The 26897-nt window shown below is 43.5% G+C and overlaps 1 protein-coding gene across 1 annotated transcript in view; it reads right to left on the bottom strand.

The window, feature by feature from the left end:
* Nucleotides 1–704: 704 nt before the first annotated feature.
* Nucleotides 705–26897, bottom strand: part of arl6ip6 (ADP-ribosylation factor-like 6 interacting protein 6) — a 34223-nt gene continuing 8030 nt past the window's right edge. Inside the window, exons 3-4 of the mRNA XM_078243342.1 lie at nt 12165–12297; nt 705–11672 (exon numbers count right to left, since the gene is read on the bottom strand). Coding sequence (XP_078099468.1) covers nt 11579–11672; nt 12165–12297 — 227 coding nt within the window. The 3' untranslated portion in view covers nt 705–11578. The remainder of the gene's footprint in view (nt 11673–12164; nt 12298–26897) is intronic.

Genomic DNA, 26897 nt, shown 5'->3' with positions numbered 1-26897 from the left:
GTTCGAACATAGGGATGCTCATAAGTGTACTTGGTACCAGAGCACCCTAGGCCAAAGGTCAATGATCGATTTTATAATCGTTTCATCTGATCTGAGGCCGTATGTTTTGGACACTCGGGTGAAGAGAGGGGCGGAGCTGTCAACCGATCACCATCTGGTGGTGAGTTGGGTCAGGGGTGGGGGAAGACTCTGGACAGACCTGGTAAGCCCAAAAGGGTAGTGCGGGTAAATTGGGAACGTCTGAGGAGGCCCCTGTCCGACAGACTTTCAACTCACACCTCCGGCGGAGCTTTTCGTGCATCCCTGTGGAGGCTGGGGGGCATTGAACCCGAGTGGACAATGTTCAAAGTTTCCATTGCTGAAGCTGCGTGTGAGGAGCTGTGGTCTTAGGGTCTTAGGTGCCTCAAGGGGCGGTAACCCACGAACACCGTGGTGGACACCGGTGGTCAGGGAAGCCGTCCGACTGAAGAAGGAGTCTTTCCGGGATATGTTATCCCAGACGACTCTGGAGGCAGTTGCAAGGTACCGAAGGGGCTCGAAGGGCTGCAGCCTCTGCCGTGAAAGAGGCAAAGCAGCGTGTGGGTGAAGTTCGGAGAAGACATGGAGAAGGACTTTCGGTCGGCACCAAGGTACTTCTGGAAAACCGTCGCCACCTCAGGAGGGGGAAGGGGAACCATCCAAGCTGTGTACAGTAAGGATGGGACGCTGTTGACCTCAACTGAGGAGGTAATAGGGCGGTGGAAGGAGCACTTTGAGGAACTCCTAAATCCGACTAATACGCCCTCTATGGTAGAGGCAGAGCTGGAGGATGAGGGGGGATTGGCATCAATTTCCCTGGTGGAGGTTGCTGAGGTAGTTAAACAACTCCACAGTGGCAAAGCCCCAGGAATTGATGAGATCCGTCCAGAAATGCTTAAAGCTCTGGGTGTGGAGGGGTTGTCTTGGTTGACACTCCTCTTCAACATTGCGTGGAAGTCTGGGACGGTGCCTAAGGAGTGGCAGACCGGGGTGGTGGTTCCCCTTTGTGCCAATTACAGGGGTATCACACTTCTCAGCCTCCCCGGTAAAGTCTACTCCAAGGTGCTGGAAAGGAGAGTTCGGTCGATAGTCGAATCTCAGGTTGAAGAGGAACAATGCGGATTCCGTCCTGGTCGTGGAACAACGGACCAGATCTTTACTCTCGCAAGGATCCTGGAGGGAGCCTGGGAGTATGCCCAACCAGTCTACATGTGTTTTGTGGATCTGGAGAAGGCGTATGACCGGGTGCCCCGGGAGATACTGTGGGAGGTGCTGCGGGAGTACAGGCTGAGGGGGTCCCTTCTCAGGGCCATCCAATCTCTGTACGACCAAAGCGAGAGCTGTGTCCGGGTTCTCGGCAGTAAGTCGGACTCGTTTCAGGTGAGAGTTGGCCTCCGCCAGGGCTGCGCTTTGTCACCAATCCTGTTTGTAGTATTTATGGACAGGATATCGAGGCGTAGTCGGGGTGGAGAGGGGTTGCAGTTCGGTGGGCTGGGGATCTCATCGCTGCTTTTTGCAGATGATGTGGTCCTGATGGCATCATCGGCCTGTGACCTTCAGCACTCACTGGATCGGTTCGCAGCCGAGTGTGAAGCGGCTGGGATGCATCGAAAGGAACCAGTTGAGGTGGTTCGGGCATCTGGTAAGGATGCCCCCTGGGCGCCTCCCTAGGGAGGTGTTCCAGGCACGTCCAGCTGGGAGGAGGCCTCGGGGGAGACCCAGGACTAGGTGGAGGGATTATATCTCTAACCTGGCCTGGGAACGCCTCGGGATCTCCCAGTCGGAGCTGGTTAATGTGGCTCGGGAAAGGGAAGTTTGGGGTCCCCTGCTGGAGCTGCTACCCCCGCGACCCGACCCCGGATAAGCGGATGAAGATGGATGGATGGATGGATGGATATATGCTCAAATAAAACCAACTGAAATTAAAGCTGCAAGCAGTGTTGGACGGGCCCTCGCACCTCCTTGTAAGTTGGGGTTACTGGCGGATGCCGCTCCACGCAGCCGTGCATTTGTGCAACCGTTGGACACAGCGCGCATGGTGGAGTGTACAGCATTGGAAATTGTGTATTGCAAATTTACAAAGTAGAGAGGGTGGGAAAACGGTCACCAATGAAAAGGGAATTCACTACAGAGTTCAATGATACCTCACACAAGAGTCCACATCAAACGGGTCATTAGTTATAAAAGAGAGCGTGACTTAAGCATAGGGGGCGGGCCAAACCATCACCAATGAAGAAGGAACTCTCTGCTGAGTTCAATGACACCTCACACAAGACTCTACCTTAAACGGTTCAAATTGTATAAAAGGGGCGCGGCCTGAGTAAGTGGGCGTGGTTAGATTATAGAGGGCGGAACACTATCACATGTAGACCACACATAAGTTTCATGTAAATCGGATGATGTTTGTCATATAAGGCGAATTTCCGGTTGCCAGCGCTATGACCAAAAGTCAATTCTGGCCTGTAGATGTCCTCAGGCCTGGACCCTTCTCAAACGTGAGAAACTTTGGGCAGATATGACAACGTACACTAAAGTTACAACAATTTCTTCGTTAATCGATAAATGCTCAAAATGACCACCACGCCACGCCCACACCGTATGTCATTTTGGCTGGTTGGGCATCAGTATAGTGTATCGTTTAGTTCACATGCTTACCAATCACTTCACCTGGTCCTAGGACATAGTCATTAGTCATAGCCCACGTTACTCTCTATAATAACCTTACCCTCCATAATGTTCCTACAATAGCCTACAGTCTTATAATAGTCTCCAAAATACTGTAATACTTTTACAGTATGTCCCAAAATACTAGGCCTATAGTAGCCTACTTCTATAAGATTACTATCAGGGGCAATTCTAGGATCAGACCTTTGGGGGGCTCAGCCCCTAATGAGAATGTGACACGGATACAGTGCCTTGCAAAAGTGTTAACCCAGTGTTAGCTACTGAAGAACAACGTCAGCTAAAAATTTTTGACACTATTAACACTATGATGGAACATAACCTGACACTTTATAAGTCACAGTAATAATGACCCAATTTGACACAAAATTCTAACATTCAGCAATTTTAGTTGCTTACGTTTCAATTTGGGTTATAAGCCATGAAATGACCAACTTCTTCTCTGGGGACTACCAATGTTAAACTTCACAACAGCACTCCTGCTCTCCCTCTGACAGATCAGATAGAGACTCAGCCAAAGGTGGGAGTCTGGCACAACCACCTCCGATTGGCCAAAACTACATTTCTGTTAACCCTTTCCTTGACTGGGTTACAGGTGCATAGCATCGGCGACAGACACACAGGATATATTTCAAGCCCTTTGAACCTGTAATTGTTTGTCCTCTGTCACTAACAGACAAGTTCGCAAACTCTAACTTGAAGCACAAAAATTGATAAAAAAATACAAATAAAAACGTTTTTTAGTATTATCATTTTTAGGGGGGCTGAGATGAAATTTAGGGGGGGCCTGAGCCCCCCTTTTTTGTGATGGTTTGTACAGCCTAGGCTACAATGGAAAAAGTCACGTTTAACAAACAAACACGAACAATATACAGGGTACCCCCAGGATCCTCCAACTTAAATTCCAGGCCTTTTTAATACCATTTCAAATGAAATTCAATGCCAACTTTTAAACCCTATAAAATAATTATGTACCAGTAGGCTACTTGAATTATAATAATAATAAAACACTGTATTTAAATCATCAGTCATATTTAATACAATTTACTTGATCATAATATAATCCAATAAAATAAGATATATTACACTGCATAATGAGCACTTTTACTTTTATATTTTGATAATACTTTTGTACTATTACTTAAGGAAGATGTTGAATGCAGGACTTGTAACTGACAAGTAATTTGTAACTCTACAACACTGTTTTTTCTACTTTTACTGCAATGCATGATCTGAGTAAGTCTTCCACCTCTGTAAATCACCAACAACAGTCGTGCATGAATACCTGCAGCAGTGTTTAACACTGAAAACACACAGCTCAGTTCAGTGTTTACTTGCAGCTCTGCTACAGTAGCAGATAACCTTTATGCCGCCTACCCACTGGCAGTTGAAATCCGCTCTGTTACGACTTCGAAATGACCGGAAGTCATTCATTTCCTATGGAGATTCGCAGAACGCATGCGAATGGGTCCGAACCGGGTCCGAACGAGTGCGGTGTGAAAAAAATCGTGTCAGTTGGTCATCCGGATGCGTTTAACTCTTGCAAAAGGCTACGGACTGTTCCTATCCGACAATTCCAGTGGAAGTTAGCGTTGCTAGAGTACTGATAAACAAACCTGCTAATGCTAATTGGTTAGCTAGCAACAGACATCGAACTATTGACATTATACCGCTATATCACATTTAACCAATGTGACATGTCAACGTCCTGGGCAACTTTTCTCCACGCAGCAGCCTTTCTATTTATATCTGTATAAGTTTTTTTTTTTAAGGTTTAGACATCCCATTTAATCTCAACTATGTGAGAAATCTCAACTATCCAGGGAGAAATAACAGATAGTTTAGGGTGACCTTGTAGCCCCTATCTGTTCAGCGTACACATTACTTTCCCAGACTTTGTGGCTCTTACTTTCAACATGTGAGAATAAGAAAAACTCATCTTTGCAGATGTTACCGCTCGGTGTTTGGCTAGCTAATAAGCCGTTAGCCTGTTAGTAAGTAAGTAGTTTATTTGTATAGCACCTTTCACAGATAAAAATCACAAATTGCTTCACAATAAAATGCAAAACAACACAAGAAGTCACAATACAAGCAAATTGTAATACAAATAGAAAACCTAACAAACAGCCATATAGCTTGAGCTTTGTCTGAAGGCGCCGAGCGGCCAGCCAGGTTCCGACACACACTGACACATTCCGCACATCCTCCGCTCAGTTTAACCACTAACCCCCCAGTACCGGTCAGAGAGGCGTGTTTACTTTGTGTCTCGGTCCTCCAGTGTGTCCAGTCAGTTTTTAATTAGCCTACATTAGTAACAGTTAATTTAGTTTTGTTACTTAATCCTAGGAAAGGCAAAACAAATATAAGACCTTTGTAATGAAAGCCAATACTTTGTATACAAAATTCAAGGCTTTATTAATAATAATGTCAATAAATAATATGGTAACACTTTATAATAACCATCATTAATAGATGGTAAATTGACTAATTCATCTTTAGTTAATTGTCATTTAACTGTTAGCAAGCAGTCATTTGACTGTTAACAAACCATTAAATTACAATTAATAATGTTTACTAATTATTAGTAGTGCTGTAAATTAACAGTTTATTGTTACATACATTATATCCCTCATATACTATATTAGGTATCAGGTAATGATTAAAAACGTTTGTAAACCTTTAAGAAACCAATTTTAAAACATCTATAAACATTACATAGATAGATGGACCAGATATTCCCAACACTTTAAGGGTTACTAGTTGGTTGGTAAACCGTCTATAAACAGTGTCTGGATGGTTATTATAAAGTTGCCCCACCAGATCTAATTGGTAGCGCTCCACCTCCCGCACAAGTTCCGGCTCCTTCCCCCACAGAGAGGTGACGTTCCACGTCCCCAGAGCCAGCCTCTGCCGCCTGGGTCTGGTCCGTCAAGGACCCTGAACTTCACTGCCACCCGTGTGGCAGTGCACCCGCCCCCAGCGGTTCCTCCCACAGGTGGTGGGCCCATGGGTTGGAGAGGGAGGTGCCATGTTGCTTTTTCGGGCTGTGCCCGACTGGGCTCCGTGGCAAACCCGTGGCAAATGAGACGGGAGTTCACCAGGCTGCAGCCATACCCGACGCTAATAAAAAGGCAGAGTGCTCTCTCCCCGTGGGGTCAAAAATCAAGCTCTTCCACTTAGCTGCTCCCTCTAGAAGCCTGGAGAACTTTCGTTGTGTAATCTGGATGCAGCATTTTTTTGTTGCATTTGTTTTCGGGGTTTGTGTGCTTTTCTTTTTGCATCGTTTTTTATTTGCAGCGCGTTTATGTAGGCCTATTGGGTTGTGTTGTGTGCATTTGCAGAGCGTTTGCTGAATGCTGCACGTGTTGTCAAATTAATGATGTTTTCTTAAATTGCTTGTGTTTTGTCTATTTGCATGTGTTTTCTTAAGTTGCAGGGCGTTTGCCCCTGTCGCCCACTGTTGGGCTGGTCACTGTCAGATGCATGTACACCTGAGGACTTGTATTAAGGGTGTGTTTGTAGGGATGTCCCGATCGGCATTTACCCCGATTACCTTACTCTGATCATTCACATCAGCTTGTAGTGATCACCACCTTTCATCACACACACCCTGCACCACAGACACATCGCCAGACCGCCTGGATGCTGGCACTTTCAACCCAAGGCGCGACAGTGGGGAGGCAAACGTCAGGAAATATCGCAAGGTGTGAGCTGCAAGGTCTGAAGTACATTGCCATTGCAAATGTACCATTTACATGCATTGAATTATTGGCAAAACGCATCTACGTTGATTATAGTGCCCCCTAGACGTGCTGACGTGCTGACGTTTACAGTAAGCGTATTGTCTCATTTCCGGTGCTCCCGTCGAACGGACGCTAGTTTGCTGCTCCAGCAAAAACTTACTCAACTCTCCTTTATTGTTTAATTTAGTGGCTATTTGCCTAGATTGCATTTAAACTACACCAGTTATACTCAAGCACTTATAGTTCTCTTCTCTTACAGCGATTGCCTCGCTGATCTCACAATTGTTAAAACGCTGTTAGCTACTTTAGCTTAGCCATTCCTCTCCCTCTCCTGCTCTCTCTTGCTCTGTGCGTCTCTGTGTCAAATGTTTAGCTATTCCTCTGCCTCCTTTAGTGATAATGATACATGTAATAAATGTAGTTTATTCGCTGCTCTGGAGGCGAGGCTTAGTGAGTTTGAGGCACGGCTCCGCACCATGGAATCAAAATCGTATGCTTCCGTAGCTAACCTACGCCCCGTAGCTGGTGCGGACCAACAAACTGTAGCTTCTGTTAGCAGTTACCCAGCAGGCCCCAAGCAAACGGGCAAGTGGGTGACTGTCTGAAGGAAGCGTAGCGCTAGCTCTAAACCGGGGAGTGCACATGACAGCGGTCACTCTAAACCGGAGCATCTTCGCCTTTCTAACAGTTTCTCCCCACTCAGTGATACACCCACTGAAAAGCCAACTCTGGTTATTGGGAGCTCTATACTGTGAAACGTGAGGTTGGCAGCTGATATGTACAGCTGCATGTCATCCTTCCATCGCTGGTTGTCGGGGTGGTGCCCAACTAATGATGTGGGCTATGTAGATAACTGGAGTGCGTTCTGGGCAAAGCCTGGTCTGATTAGGAGAGACGCCATTCATCCCACTTTGGACGGAGCCGTTCTCATATAAAAATATCGGACTGAGTCTATTTTCGGTCATAAACCATGACACCCCAAGTTTGATATTAGTAATCAGAGGTGCAGTGCTACGCGCTCCTCTGTGCTTCCGTTGGAGCAGTCGCCCACTCATAGTCTAATAACCACGGTGTCTGTCCCCCGACTCAGATCAGTTAAATCAAAGGTAAACAAAAGAGGGGCTATACTTAACAACCTAATTGGAATTAAAACTACCACTGCAATTATAGAACCTAATAGGACCTAACATATACTTAGACTGCTTTTATCCTATAAACCTTCAACAATTAATGTTAAAGGTCTCTTCAGCTAAGCCATCTACCTGTCTCTTAGACCCCATCCCAATGAGGCTACTTAAGGAAGCATTACCCATGGTTAACACTTAATGATATGATCAATATGTCTTTATTAACAGGGTATGTACCGCAGTCATTTAAAGTAGCTGTGATAAAACCTCTTCTGAAAAAACCCACCCTTGATCCTGAGGTATATCTTACCTTCCCTTTCTCTCCAAGATCCTTGAGAAGGTAGTCGCTAATCAGTTATGTGATTTTCCGATCCCACAGGGGAGAGTTGTAGCCCGACCAGGCTCCTCTCCTTAACCTGTCTCTCTTAGTTATGCTGTTATAGTTTTAGACTGCCGGGGGACTTCCTTTTACACACTGAGTTTCTCTCTTCACTCTCTTTCCATCTGTGTGCATCCTTGTCCCAGAACTGCTTGTTACTAACTTAGCTCTGGGGAGCATATTCCCTGGAGTCCTTATGTGTTTCTTTTGCCCAGCATGTTTCCTTGGATTAGGGTGGCACCTAAATCACCGTTGCAGCTGTCCCGGTGGTCCTGCTCCACGCCCTGCTAAGCCCTGTTACACCCTGCTACGCTCTGCAGTGCCCTGCTACGTCCTGCTGCATCCTGCTATGCCCTGCTACTTCCAGCTATGCTCTACTGTGCCCTGCTACGTCCTGTAATGCCCTGCAGTGCCCTGCTATGCCATGAACTACTACAACTACTATTTCTGGTCACTGTTCAATTATCTTTATTATTATTGTTATGGCCATTGTTCATCACATCCCCAACCGGCACTGTCAGACACCGTCTACCAAGAGCCTGGGTCTGTCCAAGGTTTCTCCCTAAAAGGAAGTTTTTCTCACCACCCAAGGTTTCTTCCTAAAAGGAGTTTTTCCTCGCCACTGTCGCACTAAATGCTTGCTCTTGGGGGAATTACTGGAATTGTTGGGTCTTTGTAAATTATAGAGTGTGGTCTAGACCTACTCTATCTGTAAAGTGTAAGTGTATGATTTGATACTATAAATACAATTGAATTGAATTAATGGTCGATTTTTTTTTGTCACATTTGGTACAGAGCCTCATAGTGGAATGTTGAACAATAATCTGGCCAAGATATGCTAATGTTTGTGTTTGTTCGTAAATTGCGCATAGTTTAACGTAGTGGAATTCTTTTGATAGCTTTTGGTCAGGTCCACCTGGAGATGCTATGTGCCAAGTTTCATGCAGATCGGATGCATGGCCTAGGAGGAGTTGGTTGGTTTTGCCTATTGCGCGATATTGCGAAAAAAAACTTCTTCGCAGAACGTGGCCTATATCATCAGATTCAGCTTGATTCAAGGAACACGTGTTAGGTTAGGTTTTCTAAAAGTGATATGTAATGTGGGAGTTATAGGCAAAAAGACGTGTAACGTCAGTATAGTATTATATATAGGGTTCCCAGCTCCACTGGATCTGTGAACCACCTTGCATATGCGGTTTCTATAGCAGAAATAACGTGTTTGGCCCGCAAAACTCGCACATTAAAACCCTTATATCCATACGTTCCTTTAATTCAGCTAAATCTGTTGATATAGGCCATGCCCATTTCTGCCTAGATGTTTATGTGCGAAAAATGATGATGATTTATCATCAACCTACTTTTTTGAACTCCTCCTAGACCGTGTGACCGATCTGCACGAAACTTGGTACGTAGCATCTTCAGATCAACCTGAAAGGTATCAAAAGAATTTTGATGTTTAAAAAATGCGTAAATAATGTACAACAAATTTGTGTAGCTAGCTACGAAAACATGAACTTGGGCAGATGTGCAATGGGTCATGGTCCTTACCTACCAAAAATTACACATGTAAACCACTAGGTGGCGCTATAATGTCATTAAACGTATTTTTGCCTATTACTCCCACATTACACATTGCACATTAGAAAGCTTTACATCCACCTGTTCCTTGAATCAAGCTGAATCAGAGTATATAGGCAAAAGAATTTTGCTACGTTAAACTATGCCCAATTTACGAACAAACTAAATTTCGTAGCTAGCTACCAAACACGAACTTTAGCATATATCAGCCAAATTAAATGCTATCAGCAAAAAATTATACTCTGTACCAAATTTGGCAAATATCGACTATTAGGGGGCGCTATAATCAACATAGAAGCGTTTAGCCAATAACTCAATGCATGTAAATGGAACATTTGCAATTGCAGTTTCTCTGCCATAGTAATTGCTCATTGTTCATCAACATGAAACTTGTTAAGCTTGTTCGGCATCCTACTCTGAGGCTCTGTACTAAATTTGGTGAAGATCGGCCATTAGAGAGCGCTATGATCAACATAGAAGTGTTTTGGCCTATAACTCAATCAATAGGAAATTGATTGTGATTGTTTGCCTTCCCACCATCGTGTTTTTGGTTCCACTTTTGCATGCTCTGCGGGTCATCTGGGGCGACTTGCGTTGGGGAGGCTTGGACCGCAAGCAGTTATGACAGGTTATGACTGACAATTATTATTACAATAGGGTTCCCAGCTCCGCTGGAACCGCGTTGCCTTGCATACGTGGTTCCCAGCCCCATCGGGATTGGACCCATGAAAAGTCGGTCTTTCTCTTAAGTTTTCTCTTCTCTTCTTAGTCATCCGTTTTTTACAGAAGCTGATTCTTCCAATTCTCCACAATTCTTAACCATGCTTACAGGCTGTTATTTCCTGGAGCCGACATCAGAGTTAAACAAGGAAATCAAAGATTGACTATTAAGCGCAAGAGGCGTCACTAAGTTAGTTTATGTTGTCCAGCAGGGGACTTGTTTATTTTTTGGTTGGGGTTTGCTGGTTGTTTTGGTGTTGAGAGAAAATACATATATATAAGCTTAAAGGGATATTTCACTACTAGAAATATGAATATGTATTAAATTGGGTCATTTATGTAGTAGAAATGTGAATTTATTTTAGAAGTTGGTGCCTTCTAGACCGAGAAAAGCCAGAAAATGTATTTTTGGTTCATGTGGATGAAAGACAACAACTCCCAGAATGCACCTACTTCGCTTCCCTACGAGGCCACTCCCAAGCTACGCCTACCGGTTACAGACTTAGACAGTGAAATTGGTTACAGAGAGGGAGTCAAGTCAAGTGTGTTTTGTCATTTCAACCATATACACGAAACAACATTTCACCGTGGCTCAAGTGGTGTTACACATTTAAAATATATAAAAACGACATACGAAACAGGCTACATTTAGTGCACACACATTATAGGCTCTGTTTAGTTTAGCTAACGCATTGGTAGCATTAGCGCTTGGTTGGATGTAGCTAAACACTGAGTATAAACACAGCCTTGAATTTGTGTAGAATGGTCGGCATTTAACAGTCACAAACTCCACCAGCGGTGAGCAGTAGTTGGATACAAGCACCCCATTTCTGCACCAGTCCGTGTTAATGCAGCACACCTCCACGAGTCTTACCCGGCGACAGAGCAGCATCTCTATCTGCTCTGAAGGCTAGCAGGCCTGGTAGCTAGATAGCGTAGTCCGGTTCACTGTTGTTCAGCCATGTTTCCACAAAAACAAAAACACAGCAGTCTCTGAACTCACATTGCGAGCTTCATTGAAGTTGGATGTAGTCCAGTTTGTTGTCTAATGAGCGGACACTTGCATGGATGGGACAGGTGGCCGGCTAGCATTAGCTTTCCACGTAGCTCGAACTCACTGTCAAGGTCCCCTTCCCCGGCTAGTGGCATCGGGCGACTCCGCAGGCTGAGGTGCTGGTCTCTGTAGCAGACAAAGCTTGCGTAGTGTGTTGAGTAAATTATTGTTTTGTTGTTATTGTGAAAAACAATTATCAGATCGGGACTGTGTGTGGAATCTACAGATTGGATCGGAGGGCCAAAAAAGCTGATCGGGACATCCCTGTGTTTGTGTGTCAGGTGAGGCTCCAGATGACAGCGAGCATGGCCATGATGCCGTTAAGGACAGCAACACTATAACCCATGTGGAAACCATGGCCAGATCCATCTCTAGAAGAAAAGACAAACACACACACACAAAAGTCAAGGTGTGCAAATTCTTCACTCTTTGTCATGTGAGAGAGCACATTTGTGAAGTTGCAGTGACCGAGTCAGGAGATTGTAATCACTTAGTTGTGGTTGTACTTACAAATGGACTCAAGTAAAAAGATATATATAAAGAAAATGTTGCATTACAGGTTTGCAGCTGTCATTGTATTCATGTAAATATCAATTTACACATTTGTGAATATTTTGTGAGTTCACATTCAGAACATCGTGGTGTGAATATTTTCTGAGTGAAAATTTTTTTTCTACAAGCTCTGTATGTGTTTTTTTTCCTTTCTGTGACTATAAATTCAGCTTGTGTGTGAATATTTTGTACAAGCGAACATTTTAACTTAAGTTACAAAGTTAAGATTGTATTCTCACATTTTGCAAAATTTTTTCCCTTATAGGTGTCTACCTACTAGTCTGATATATTGGTGTAACCTTGTGTCTTACCTGAAGTCGGCCAGTGTCAGTGGTGTTCCCAACCCCATGCCAGGCTGGTACGAATTAAGGTATGTGAGGGTCCATGAGAAAACACAGCAGATACATCCTAGTAATACTGACAGCACCAGGATACTCCAGAAACCTACACACACACACACACACTTTAGGATGCAACCAAACTCTCGAAATTGTGCAGCCATGTGCAGAACAGTAAATTCTTCGATCTGAGTTCACATTTAGGCTTGGGAGCAGTATGGTGGCTCTATAGTGCCTCCTAATTGGTTTTCGCCCTTGGGTGCATTTTTGATGGCCTCAATATAAACAAAATCTCACACAAATTGGCGCCCACATTAAAACCTGGGAGCATTGCGAGACAGTACAGCAATTTGGCACATTCCTGTGAGCGGGCTCCATAGCGCCCCCTAATGAGTGGAAGGCCTAATTTGGACATAGTTGCTCCGATATTCACCAGATTTAGTACACACATTTCTCTCATCATTTCGGACATATTTCCAATCTACTTTCATTAGCTCCGCCCAACCAGAAGTCGGACATTTTTTGTATGCATTTTTCATGTGTTTTACATTCTTTCTAACGCCTCATAGGCCGTGATTGCAATCTTCACGAAACTTTGCTGGTAGTATGTTAGGACCCTCATGACAAAAACTATCTTGGTAGTTTATCTTTATCTTTATATCTTTATAGTTAAAAAGTTATAGAGGACCAACTTCCTGTAGTTGGCTGTCAAAACAGGAAGGTTTGCGTATCTTAATTTGGACATAGTTGCTCCGATATTTACCAGATTTTATGCACACATTTCTCTCATCATTTATAACATATTTCCAATTTACTTTAATTAGCTCCACCCAAGGGGAAGTTGGCCATTTAGAATTTTATTAATTTTTCACTAGTTTTATGCACATTCTTTCAAACTCCTCCTAGACAGTGATTCCGATATTCACGAAACTTTGCATGCAAAACTTACTTTTTCTAACTCCTCCTAGGGCATGAGTCCGATCTGCACGAAATTTGCGAGTAGACTCGGTGGACTCTTATGACAAAGTTATCAAAAGAATTTTGTAGAAATTCGTAGAAATTAATAGAAATAAATTCTAGAAATAAATTAGTAGAAAATGCGCAAGTTATAGAGGACCAACTTCATCAGGGTTACAGTCAAAACAGGAAGAGTTCCGTATCTTGGCAACGGTTATTCTGAATTAGATGAAACTCGGCACAGTTATTGCCCGTGCTCTGCTGAGGCCATGTGCAAAATTTGAAGAAAATCGCCCGGGCATCACGCCAGTACCCTGATGTGTTGGGAGGGGCGAGGGCCTGTTCATCGCTGCTTTGCAGCTTTAATTAGGGCCCGAGCACCAACATCGTCTGGGGCGAAGGCCCTATTGAAATTCAAATGTTTTTTCTTCTTCTTCTTCCAATTATTAGGGCCCGAGTACCGACAGCATCGGTAGGCGAAGGCCCTATTGAAATCTAATGTTGCTTTGTCTTCTTCTTTCTATTATTAAGACCCGAGCACCGACATCGTTGGGGCCGAAGGCCCTATTGCTCTTCTAATGTTTTTTCTTTCTTTCTTTCTTTCTTTCTTTCTTATTAGGGCCCGTGCACCAACAACATCGGTTGGCGAAGGCCTTATTGCCCTTGTAATGTATTTTCTTCTTCTTTCTTCCTTCCTATTAGGGCCCAAAAGCGTCGGTAGGCGAAGGCCCTATTGAAATTCAAATGTTTCTTATTATTATTAGGGCCCGAGCACCAACACCGTAAGGGGCAAAGGCCTTATTGAAATTCAAATGTTCTTTCTTTCTTTCTTTCGTTCTTTCTTTCTTTCTTATTATTATTTTTATTCTATGCGTTTGAGCACAGTTTTGAGGTGCTTGGGCTCCTCAAAAAATTGGGATGCATGTCAGACCTGGTGAAAATTGGGATCTGACATGGGTCTCAGACTTGGGCATGGCAAATTGGCTTGATAGCACCCCCTATCAGTTTTCAAAGTTAAAGCTCCCTCTTTTAACTTTCACGTAGATATATGACATTTGGTAGGCATATGTATCATATCCAGAGAAAAAGCCTCTTGGAGCCACCCCCTAAACCCAACAGGAGGTCCACTGTATTAAAATTCATTTTCAAATTATGGATGATTTTGACCATTTTCAGGGGATGTACTTTAACAAACTCCTACAGATTTAAACCGATTGATCTCAAAATTGGTGATTTTAATCTAAAGACCTTGGCGAAGCAAAATTGCTAAGCTTTTTAGTGCACGCCAAACAGTGTGGGCAGGGCATGTTTCGCCATGAAACAGGAAGGGGTTAGTAACTAGACTTTACATAGTCCAATCTGCTCCAAACTGCTCAGGCTGTATAAGGGTCCTGGCCTGAAGACATGTCAATATTGAAATATAATCATAGCGCCCCCTAATGGCAACAGGAAGTTACAGCCTTACCTAATGGGCACGTTGAATTTAGAAGTTAAATCATAACAAAGAAAGTTGTTGTAACTTAAACATATATTGTACGATCTACCCCAAATCTTTCCTCCATGATGTTAGTCTAGGCCTGAAGTGATTTCATGGGACTCAGGCCTGATTATGGTAAATTTTCAAAGAAGAAGCCCCTGCACTGTGTTTCACCTAGATGGTATGCATATGTATCATCAACAGAATGTCAGCTATATTAATCTTAATGTGCAAATTATGGACGATTTTGAACTTTTCTGGGGTTATACTTTAACGAACTCCTCCTACAGATTTGACCTGACTGACTACAAAATTTGTCAGTATAATCGAAAGACCTTGGCGGGGCATAATTGCGAAGCTTTTTCGTTATCATCATATGGTGTGGGTGGAGCAGGGCGCCAATTTTGATGTTTCCTAAAAAACAGGAAGTTACAGTCCTTACGCTTTGGTGTCTTCTTCCTAGCTGGTTGACCAGATCTCATTTCAAAAGTAGTCCGGAATGCCTTAAGAAGTTGATGATGCTTCAATTTGAATATTGTGATCTTTTGTTGAAGAGCGTCGCCGTGGCAGCACGTCAAACTTCGATGTTAAATCACGTAAAAGAAAGTTGTTGAAACTTGAACATATATTGTATGATCTACCCCAAATCTTTCCTACATGATGTTAGTCTAGGCCTGAAGTGATCCACATGGGTCTCAGGCCTGATTATGGTTAATTGGCTCAATAGAGCCCCCTACTACAGTTACAAAATGTAGCCCCTGCAGTGCATTTCACCTAGACCTATGAGATTTGTTATGCATATGTATCATGTCCAACTGTACAAAACAATCTCTTGGAGCCATAACCTAAACCCAACAGGATGTCAACTATATTAATATTTATGTGCAAATTATGGATGATTTTGACCCTTTGCACTGTTCAAGGCTGCTATTGGTCACCAACCCCCTCTGAGATTGCCTGACGTGCTGACGTTTACTGTAAGCGTATTGTCTCATTTCCGGTGCTCCCATCTCACGGACACTACTTTGCTGCTCCAGCAAAAACTTACTCAACTCTGCTTTATTGTTTAATTTAGCAGTTAAGTGCCTGGATTGCATTTAAACTACACTCAAGCACTTATAGTTTTCTTCTCTTACAGCGACTGCCTCACTGATCTCACAATTGTTAAAACGTTTTAGCTACTTTAGCTTAGCCATTAGCCCTATTAAATATTAGATCTCTGTCTTCTAAAGCAGTACTAGTAAACAATCTGATATTAGATAATCAAATTGATCTATTCCGTCTTACTGAAACATGGCTGTGCAATGAAGAATATGTTAGTCTAAATGAATCCACTCCTCCCAGTCATATTAATACTCAAATTCCACAAGGCTCTGGCCGAGGAGGGCGAGTTGCAGCCATCTTTGATTCAAGCCTGTTAATTAATCCTAAACCTAAACTAAATTATAACTCGTTTGAAAGCCTTGTTCTTAATCTTTAACATCCAACATGGAAAACATTACAGCCAATTATATTTGTTGTTGTTTACCGAGCTCCAGGTCCATATTCTGATTTTTTTTCTGAATTCTCTGAGTTTTTATCATGAGTAGTCCTTAAATCAGACAAAGTACTTATTGTAGGTGATTTTAATATCCATGTGGACGTTGACAATGATAGCCTTAGTATTGCTTTCAACTCACTACTAGATTCAATTGGTTTCAGTCAGAGTGTGCATAAGGCCACTCACTGTTTTAACCACACCCTGGCATATGGCATTGAAAGTGAAGATTAAATAGTATTTCCGCAGAATCCTTTATTATCTTTTATCCTATAGACCTTCAACAATTAATGTTAAAGGTCTCTTCAGCTAAGCCATCTACCTGTCACTTAGACCCCATCCCAACGAGGCTACTTAAAGAAGCGTTACCCGTGGTTAACACTTCATTACTAGATATGATGAATATGTCTTTATTAACAGGTTATGTACCGCAGTCATTTAAAGTAGCTGTGATAAAACCTCTTCTGAAAAAACCCACCCTCGGTTCTGAGGTCTTAGCCAACTATAGACCTATATCTAATCTCCCCTTTCTCTCCAAGATCCTTGAGAAGGTAGTCGCTAATCTGTTTTGTGACTTTCTACATAGCAATCATTTATTTGAGGACTTTCAGTCAAAATTTAGAATGCATCATAGCACAGAGACGGCACTGGTGAAAATTACTAACGACCTTCTAACTGCTTCAGACAAAGGACTTGTCTCCGTACTTGTCTTATTAGATCTTAGTGCTGCATTCGACACTATTGACCATACTATCCTGTTACAGAGACTGGAACACTTAGTTGGCATTAAAGGAATCGCACTAAGCTGGTTTAAGTCCTATTTATCTGATCGATCTCAATTTGTTAATGTTAACGAAGATTCCTCCAGGCACGCTAAAGTTAGCCATGGTGTTCCACAAGGCTCAGTGCTTGGACCAATTCTATTCACCTTATATATGCTTCCTCTAGGCAATATTATTAGGAATCACTCAATTAACTTTCATTGTTACGCGGCTGACACCCAATTATACCTATCAATTAAGCCAGACGAAACCAGTCAGTTAACCAAACTTCAAGTATGCATCAAAGATACAAAATCATGGATGACCTACAATTTTCTGATGTTAAACTCAGACAAAACTGAAGTTATTGTGCTGGGTCCTCAACACCTCTGAACCTCATTATCCAAAGATATAGCTACTCTGGGTGGTATTGCCCTGGCCTCCAGCACTACTGTCAGAAATCTAGGAGTTATTTTTGATCAGGATATATCCTTGAAATCAGTAATATATCCTTTAACGCCCACTTAAAACAAACCTCAAGAACAGCCTTTTTTCACCTTCGAAACATTGCCAAAATTAGGAACATCCTGTTTCAAAACGATGCTGAAAAACTAGTCCATGCATTTGTTACTTTCAGGCTGGACTATTGTAATTCCTTATTATCAGGATGCTCAAATAAAACCCTTAAGACTCTCCAGCTCATCCAGAATGCTGCAACGCGTGTTCTGACAAGAACTAAGAAAAGATATATTTCTCCTGTATTAGCTTCTCTGCATTGGCTTCCTGTAAAATCCAGGATTGAATTTAAAATCCTTCTTCTGAACTACAAGCTATAAATGGTCAAGCACCATCATATCTTGAGCTCATAGTACCTTATTGTCCCACTAGAGCACTGCGCTCCCAGAATGCAGAGTTACTTGTGGTTCCTAGAGTCTCTAAAAGTAGAAAGGGAGCCAGAGCCTTCAGCTATCAGGCTCCTCTCCTGTGGAACCAACTCCCAGTCTGGGTTCAGGGGGCAGGCACCGTCACCACATTTAGGAGTAAACTTAAAACTCTCCTCTTCGATAAAGCTTATAGTTAGGGAGTGAGGAGTTGCAGCGTCCGCCTAGCCTGGCCCACCTGCTTCTCGTCAAAGTCATCAGATTAATTTACCATATAATCAATAATATAATCAAAGTAGAGGGATGCAGGCCAGTACAGCTCCTCTCCTTAACCTGTCTCTCTTAGTTATGCTGTTATAGTTTTAGACTGCCGGGGGACTTCCTTTGACACACTGAGCTTCTCTCTCCTCTCTCTTTCCATTTGTGTGCATCCATGTCCCAGAAATGCTTGTTACTAATGTAGTTCTGGGGAGCTTCCCCGGAATCCTTATGCTTTTTTTTCACACAGCATGTTTCCTTGGATTAGGGTGGCACCAAAATCATGGTTGCAGCTGTCACCGTGGTCCTGCTGCACGCCCTGCTATGCCCTGTTACACCCTGCTATGCTCTGCGGTGCCCTGCAGTATCCTGCTACGTCATGCTATGCTCTGCTGTGCCCTGCTACATCCTATAACGCCCTGCAGTGCCCTGCTATGCCATGAACTACTACAACTACTATTTCTAGTCACTGTTCCATTATCTTTTATTGTGACTGTCATTGCCACTATTCATCACACCCCCAACCGGCACCTTCAGACACCGCCTACCAAGAGCCTGTGTCTGTCCGAGGTTTCTTCCTAAAAGGGAGTTTTTCTCGCCACTGTAACACTAAATGCTTGCTCTTGGGGGAATTACTAGAATTGTTGAGTGTGGTCTAGACCTACTCTGTCTAATCTGTAAAGTGTCTTGAGATAACTCTTGTTATGATTTGATATTATAAATAAAATTGAATTGAACTGAATTGTTCCCTATGCAGGAGAGGGAGCTTATGCTTGCTGCCCTGCTCCGGTCAGTGGAGAATAACCGCAGCCTCGCGGATCGACGTAGAGCCCCTGCTCCACAGTATAAAGTCGGTGAGAGAGTTTGGCTTTCTTCTAAAAATATTCCTCTGAGAACTGATTTCAAAAAACTGTCCTCCCGGTTCATTGGCCCCTTTGTCGTTGAAAGGGTTGTCAACCCAACCGCAGTCAGGCTTAAGTTACCCAGTACCATGAGAATTCACCCTACCTTCCATGTTTCTCAGTTAAAGCCAGTCTCCTCCAGTCCTTTGTGCCCACCGTCTAGAGCCCCGCCTCCCGCCCGGATGATTGATAAGCATCCCGCCTACACTGTCCGGCAGATTTTGGAGGGGGAGGGGCCAAATTCTTTAATACATTTAGTCCATCCATCCATCTTTGGTCGCTTATCTGGGGTCGGTTCGCGGGGGCAGCAGCTCTAGCAGGGGACCCCAAACTTCCCTTTCCCAAGCCACATTAACCAGCTCCGACTTGGGGATCCAGAGGCGTTCCCAGGCCTGGTTGGAGATATAATCCCTCCACCTAGTCCTGGGTCTTCTCCGAGGCCTCCTCCCAGCTGGACGTGCCTGGAACACCTCCCTAGGGAGGCGCCCAGGGGGCATCCTTACCAGATGCCCGAACCACCTCAACTTGCTCCTTTCGACGCAAAGGAGCAGCGTCTCTACTCCGAGCTCCTCACGGATGACTGTTCTTCTCACCCTATCTCTAAAGGTAGTTACACACCAACCAGACGGCCGACCGTCGGCAGAAAAGGCAGTCGGACTGATCAGTCGGGTCCCCAAGGTCCAAAAAGTGCCTCAGAACACACCGAAGAGACGGCGACTTGAGCATACGCTCTGCGCGTGCGCGAAACATAATACGTCTCCCTAGCAGCAGGCGGTGCTGCTCTGTATTGTTTCCCAGAAAATGAAAACCGGCAGCTGATTGGACGAACGCGTCACGTGGTTCTTTTTTCTCCGGAAATTCACAGCCAGACTAATCTCATATTGTACTAAAATAGTTCACCAAAACGTGTTTCTGAAAACATTTTAAGCGAGAATTGGGCCATGCAGTTGCTGAATCTGTCTTCATTTCAGATCGACAAAGGTTAGTTTAAAAGATTTTCGTCAGATTTTGAGAGGCTCATCGGCTCGCCATTTCCGGGTGAGTCCCGACTGCCCTGTCTCCGACTGAACATGTCGGGTCGGCCCAAATGAAGGCCGACGGCTCCTCCGACGGACGACGGCACAGAATACACCGAACAAACTCGAGTCACCGACCTCGCCAGACGTTCCAACGGCTGATAATCGGCTCTGTGTGTCACCACCTTAAGGGAGATGCCAGCCACCCTCCTGAGGAAACCCATTTCGGCTGCTTGTACCTTGGATCTCGTTCTTTCGGTCATGACCCAGCCTTCATGACCATAGGTCAAGGCTGCTAATGATTTAGAAGGGCTTGTTAATGTCATAAGGATATCATCAGCATAACAACAGAATTGTATGTTGTTTCGAACCAAGCGTTACTCCCTGAAAATCTGGGTTTTGCCTTGTCACTTTAAAGGGAGTAGACAGGAGACCATTAGTCAGAACTGAAGCTGTAGGTTCCTTGTATAGCAGTCTGATCCTGCCCAGAAAGCCCAACCCAAAACCAAATTACATCAAACATATATTCCCATTCAATTCTATTAAACGCCTTTTCAGTGTCCATAGAAACAATAGTACCAGGCGTCTTAGAAGTATTGAGATAATGAATAATATGGAATAGACGTCTTGTGTTGTTATTATTTGCTAGCCATGCTAAAAGGCGATTTGGTTTGTTTGCAAATACAAGGCTTCCTCTAATTTAATTTTCCATCTCAAGTTGTTTGGCAGCTCGCTCTTTTTTCTTCTGACTTGTATATGACTTGTAAGTATCCCACACAGTTCTTGGATCAGCTCCATTGTTATTATTAATTTCTAAGAATCAGTTTGGTCTGTTAAATATGTAATGAATTTGTCATAGATAAACAAAGTTGTATATGAATCGCTGGGTCTAAAAGTTGGGAGTGTGGAACGTGGTCTGAAAGAGCAATGTGGCCTATATCTACATGTTCGACTAAATGTGGGAGAAATCTAGAAACAAAAATATAGTCAATACGCAAAGCTGACAAATGGGGCTGACAATGAAATGTTATTGTCTTGAAAGTGGGTTACAATTCCTCCATATGTCTAAAAGATAGAATTCCTTATTAATATTAAAACAGCCTTGGCAATCTTAGATATGTTTGTCTGAGGGGGACGTCTATCCATCATTGGGCATAACGCACTATTAAAGGCAACCCCCAAATATCATGTGTGGACAGTCCATATCAGCTAATTGACTAAGTAAATATGCATACAAGACTTCATCCTGGATATTAGGGGCATAAACATTCCCTAGTAGAACATCTTCACCATGTAATACTCCTTTAACTAAAACATATCTGCCTTCAGTGTCTTTAAAAGAAGCTCTGACAGTAAATAAAAGATATTAATGCAGAAAAATGATTACACCGCTCCTATTTGTTGAGTATGATGCGAAGAAAATGTTACCAACCGTGCGATATTTTATGATTTCTTCATCATTTAAATGCATCTCTTGGAGAATATTTTTAATCTTGTCTTTTTTCAGAACGGATTTCTTCTTTACCACATTATTAGAGCTCCGAATATTCCATGTGCATATCTTAATAGTCATCAACACCAAATTATGTTATGAAGTACATGTCAAAACTAACTTTTGACTAACTAAACTTTAACTATTGTATGTGGAGTGGACAAGTCTGTAGCCTTAACTAGGAAATAAGTTATGTTGAACGTAAAAATGTGTTCCGAGCAAAAACTGATCCACCACCCCAGAAACACTACAAACAATAACACACGAAGAAGGTGCATTATGAACACACACACCAAAAGAGTACAAAGACCTCAGAAAAAATAATATAGACGGGCCCTCGCGCCTCTACGCGTGTCGGGGTTACTGGTGGACGCCGCTCCTTGCGACCGTGCATTTGCACGAAACTCAGACACTGCAAATCGTCACCAATGAAAAGGGAACTCTCTGCTGAGTTCAATGATACCTCACACAAGAGTCCACATCAAACAAGTCATTAGTTATGAAAGGGGGCGTGGCTAAAGCATAGGGGTCGGGGCAAACCTTTACCAATAAAAAAGGAAGTCTCTGCTGAGTTCAATGATACCTCACATAAGACTCTACCTTAAACAGGTAACCAGTTATGAAAAGGGGCGTGGCTACAGCATAGGGGGCGGGGCAAACCATCACCAATCAAAAAGAAACTCTCTGCTGAGTTCAGTGATACCTCACACAGACTCTACCTTAAATGGGTCACCAGTTATGAAAGAGGCATGGCTTAAGCATAGGGGGTGGGCCAAACCATCACCAATGAAGAAGGAACTCTGCTGAGTTCAATGATACCTCACACAAGACGGTTCAAATGTTATGAAAGGGGGCATGGTTAGTGTATAGGGGGCGGCTCAGTATCACATGTAGACCACATGTGATACTTAAGTTTCATGTAAATCGGATGACATATAAGGCTGATTTCCTGTTGCAAGCGGGGGGTGCTATGACAAAAAGTCAATATTGGCCTGTAGATGTCCTCAGGCCTGGACCCTTGTCAAATGTGAGAAATTTCGGGCAGATATGTCATTGTACACTAAAGGTACAACTACCTTTGTACTTTGTTCATCGATAAATACTCAAAATGGGCGCCACACCACGCCCACACTGTTGGACGAAAAGTTTATCTTTTAATAACTTTTCATCTTTAAGGTGTTGAAATGGTACATACCAAATTTGATGTCCATCGGATCAAATTTCTAGGAGGAGTTCGATAAAGTATAGCACCTTGACTTTTGGGTCTACTTCCTGTTGCCATTAGAGGGCGTTATGACTTTGAGCCAATATCGGCCTGTAGATGTCGTCAGGGTTGGACACTTATGAATCCTGAAAAGTTTAGAGCCAATTGGACAATGTACACTCAAGTTACACCCACTTCCTGTTTCGATGGCGAAACGCACAAAGTGGCCACCCCGCCAGGGCAATGCCCTATGACTACAAGTTTTTCTTTTAATAACTTTTCATCTTTAACGTCTTTAGATGGCACAGCCCAAATTGGAAGTTAATCGGATGAAATCTCTAGAAGGAGTTTGTTAAAGTACAACATGTGGAAATGGCCAAAATCGCACTAATTTCAAATATTCAATTCAAAATGGCGGACTTCCTGTTCAGTTTAGGGTATGGCTCCAATGACGTTTTTTTTGTACGTCTTGACATGCTTCATAGGTGTAGAAAGTTTCGTTAGTGTACGTTAAACGTACTGCAGGGGCTCAATTTATTTAACTTTGTAGGGGGCACTAGCGAGCCATTTTTGTGCGCCGATTCCCGAAACCCTTAAAATACGTACATTTTCACCAGACTTGATGTGATCGCCAATTTTGGTGAGTTTTTGAGTATGTTAAGCCCCTATAAATGGTGATTCATTTGCAGAAAAGAATAATAATTCCTTCAGTTTCAATAGGACCTTTGCCTGCTCAGGCCCTTATTAACCTAGTTGTACTATTTATTCCTAAAAACTACAGCTATGAGGATCAGAAGCAGCTGATGATGAAGAGACAGTGTCACTGGACTCCAAAAAGCCTGAGCTATCATGTCAATCTTATGGAAATGCATATTTAGCCCATAATGGATGAGAAGTCAGTGATCTAGCACTCATAGAAAATATACTTGTAACAGGATCCAGACGCAGTACAGCCTGACAGCCAGCCTGGAAATCTAAATTATGCACAATTCCTGCTGTGCTAATCAATGGGTGGTTTACAGAATTAACAAACAGTCAGATATCTGAAAAGAATAATAATTCCTTCAGTTTCAATAGGACCTTCGCCGCTGTCAGCGCTCAGGCCCTTATTAACCTAGTTGTACTATTTATTCCTAAAAACTACAGCTATGAGGATCAGAAGCAGCAAAAAAATAAATAAATACAATTTCCCCTTACTGAATTTCAACTGTAAAAGTACCAGTGTGTAGATATTATTGTTGCAGGAAGAAGAGGGAAAAAATAGGAGGAAGAAATAGGAAACCTCAGTATACTGAGCACTTTGTTTCACATGAGGCACATCATTTCTACGTTATTCTGCATTTAACGTTTATTCCTGAAACTGTCCAGATGTGATCACACAGTCAGCAGTTCATTTTGATGCATTCAGTTTTCCGATGTAGTCATTGACTTCCTTGATGGTGGGGAACGAGGAGCTGGTGCCATTGGGGTGAAAAACACTGATGACAGCAGGGTACAGAAAAGAGTACCTTACACCAGCTTCTCTCAGTTGTTTACTGGTATTTGCAGACTCCTTTCTCTCCCTCACAACCTCCGTGGAAAAATCCTGGTAGAATGAGACATTGTTGCCGTCAGTGTTTAATGTGCCTTTGTTTCTGGCTGCTTGCAGGATTTTCTGTTTGTCAGTATAGTTGTGCAGCCTCAACAGGACCACTCTCGGTCCCTCTTTACCGGCGAATCTTGTCGTCTGGCCCGTTTAGCAGACCTCCCGAGTCCCGGCTGTTTAGCAGCCCTCCCGAGTCCCGGTTGTTTAGCAGCCCTCCAGAGTCCCGGCTGTTTAGCAGCCCTCCCGAGTCCCGGCTGTTTAGCAGCCCTCCCGAGCCCCGGCTGTTTAGCAGCCCTCCAGAGCCCCGGCTGTTTAGCAGCCCTCCAGAGTCCCGGCTGGCTAGCAGCCCTCCTGATCCCCGGCTGGCTAGCAGCTTCCCTGATTCCCGGCTGGCTAGCAGCTCCCCAGAATCCCGGCTGGCTAGAAGCTTCCCTGATCCCTGCTGGCTAGCAGCCGCTCTGAACCTCGGCTGGCTAGCAGCCTTCCAGAATCCCTGCTGGCTAGCAGCCTTCCAGAATCCCGGCTGGCTAGCAGCCTCTCCAAACCCCGCCTGGCTAGCAGCCTCCCAGATTCCCGGCTGGTTAGCAGCATCCCTGATTCCCGGCTGGCTAGCAGTCTCTCAGATCCCCGGCTGGCTAGCTGCTCCTCTCAATTCCGGCTGATGCCCAGCCTCCTTGAGCCCCGGCTGGCGTCCAGCCTCCCTGAACCTGCTATGCCCGTTCCCCCTAAGATTTTGCCAGTCTCCGGCACCCATGAGACCGCCCCTGAGATCACCCCAGTGACTTTGCCAGTCTCCGGCGCCCCTGAGACTGCCCCTGAGACTTTGCCGGTCTCCGGTGCCCCTGAGACTTCTCCTGAGACCGCCCTGAGACATTGATGGTCTCTGGCGTCCCTGAGACCACCCCTAAGACTTTGCCGGTTTTTGGTTTTCATTTCCTTGTGTTTTGTATTTTTTGGATAGTAGTTTTTGCCCTTGGTTTTTGGGGACTATCTCTGTTCGCATTTTCCTTATTTTTGATTAAACAAACCCCAGCGCTCAAACCTTCTCCTGCCTTCCTGCCTCCTCTCTACATTTGGGTCCACTATTCGCTGCTGGTGTAACAGTAATCTTGCTAGTAGGATCCTTGCTAGCAGCCTCCATATATCTGTAAGATGGTGGGATTCCACAACTGCTTTAAACATGTCCGATATATGTTTCTGGGCTTTCGTGTGATTGACCCCTGATCTATCCTGATTTAAATCTAGTACTGCATTCATGTCTCTCCCTTTAATTAGTGAATATTCATTGATAAAGAGCAATTCATTGGTTAGGCGTGGGAAAAAATGTTCATCATATGTAGACGGTGCATATACCGAAACAAAGGCTATTTCCCTACTCCTTATCGTGGTACATATATAAGATATCCTGCCTGATAAGCCTTTACTGCTTTTGTCTATGGTGAGTGCACATTTCCACAACACAATGGAGCCCTTGGTTTTGGTGTCGTCACTAGATGAGGCAGCAACCTTGAAGTATTTATTTTGTAGACGATTTACATCTCTTTTACGTAAATGTGACTCTTGTATAAGCGTCAAGTCTATGTTTTTCCTTCTTAAATAGTCCAGGAATTTAGCTTGTTTGATCGGCCCGTTTAGCCCCCTAATGTTGACTGAAAGGATTGAAAGCTCAGCCATCTTCAAAATTTACACGCATACATGTCTTGAGTACCCTAGTGGATTTCGCTGACAAATCTGTAGCTCTACAAATCTTAAAAAGGGGAAAACGCCAGGGTTGGATGGAATTCCATCAGAACTTCTTCTACAGTATTTTGAGATATTGTGACCTACCATTTTACAAGCTTTAACTTCAGCCATAGAGAAGGGTACTTTCCACCAACAAACCAACACTGCGCTTATTTCAGGAGACAAGTTATAATTGAGGTAAGTTTGGAGACACTACCTTATTTAATCATTAAATTAATAAATATTTTTGTTGTATCTCTTTTCAGTGTTGTAGTTTGTAGACGGTCCCTAAGCACTCGTCTTGCTGCCTCAACACCATGACAACAAACAACATAGCTACGTGTTGAAATCAACCGTAATTCTCCTTTAAGCACGGTTGAGATATTAGAAGCTATAGGTGCAATGAAGCAGCAGGGCCAGATGGCCTCCCAATTGACTTATATAAATACTTGGCAATTCTGCTTTATGAGATGTATCTAGAATCCTACAAGAATAGCTACTTCTCGGCCTCACTGAGAGAGGCCTTAATCATCCAGCTTCCAAAACCAGGAAAACCTAACACTAAATGTGAAAATATGTGACCTGTAAGTTTTTAATTAACACTGACACCAACATCCTATGTAAAATGTTTGCAAAAACGCTAGAGGGTGTGCCTCCAATTATTGTGGGGGATGACCAAAATGGATTTGTAAAGGGAAGGCAAGGATTTCATAATGTAAGGCGCATTCTCAATGTACTGTACTGCCAAAAAGAAGAAAAAGACATGGCTCTTCTCTCGCTTGACGCGGCGAAGGCCTTTGATAGGGTTGAGTGGACTTATATCGTTGATGTTAAAGCTCGATTTGGTTTTGGAAATACTTTCCTTAACTGGATCAAACTATTACACCTCAACCCTATAGCTGAGGAACTGACAA

Source organism: Sander vitreus, chromosome 24 (genome assembly GCF_031162955.1).
Source record: "Sander vitreus isolate 19-12246 chromosome 24, sanVit1, whole genome shotgun sequence".
NCBI lineage: Eukaryota > Metazoa > Chordata > Actinopteri > Perciformes > Percidae > Sander > Sander vitreus.
The sequence above is the reverse complement of the archived record's forward strand: the minus strand, read 5'-3'. Positions and strand labels throughout refer to the sequence as shown.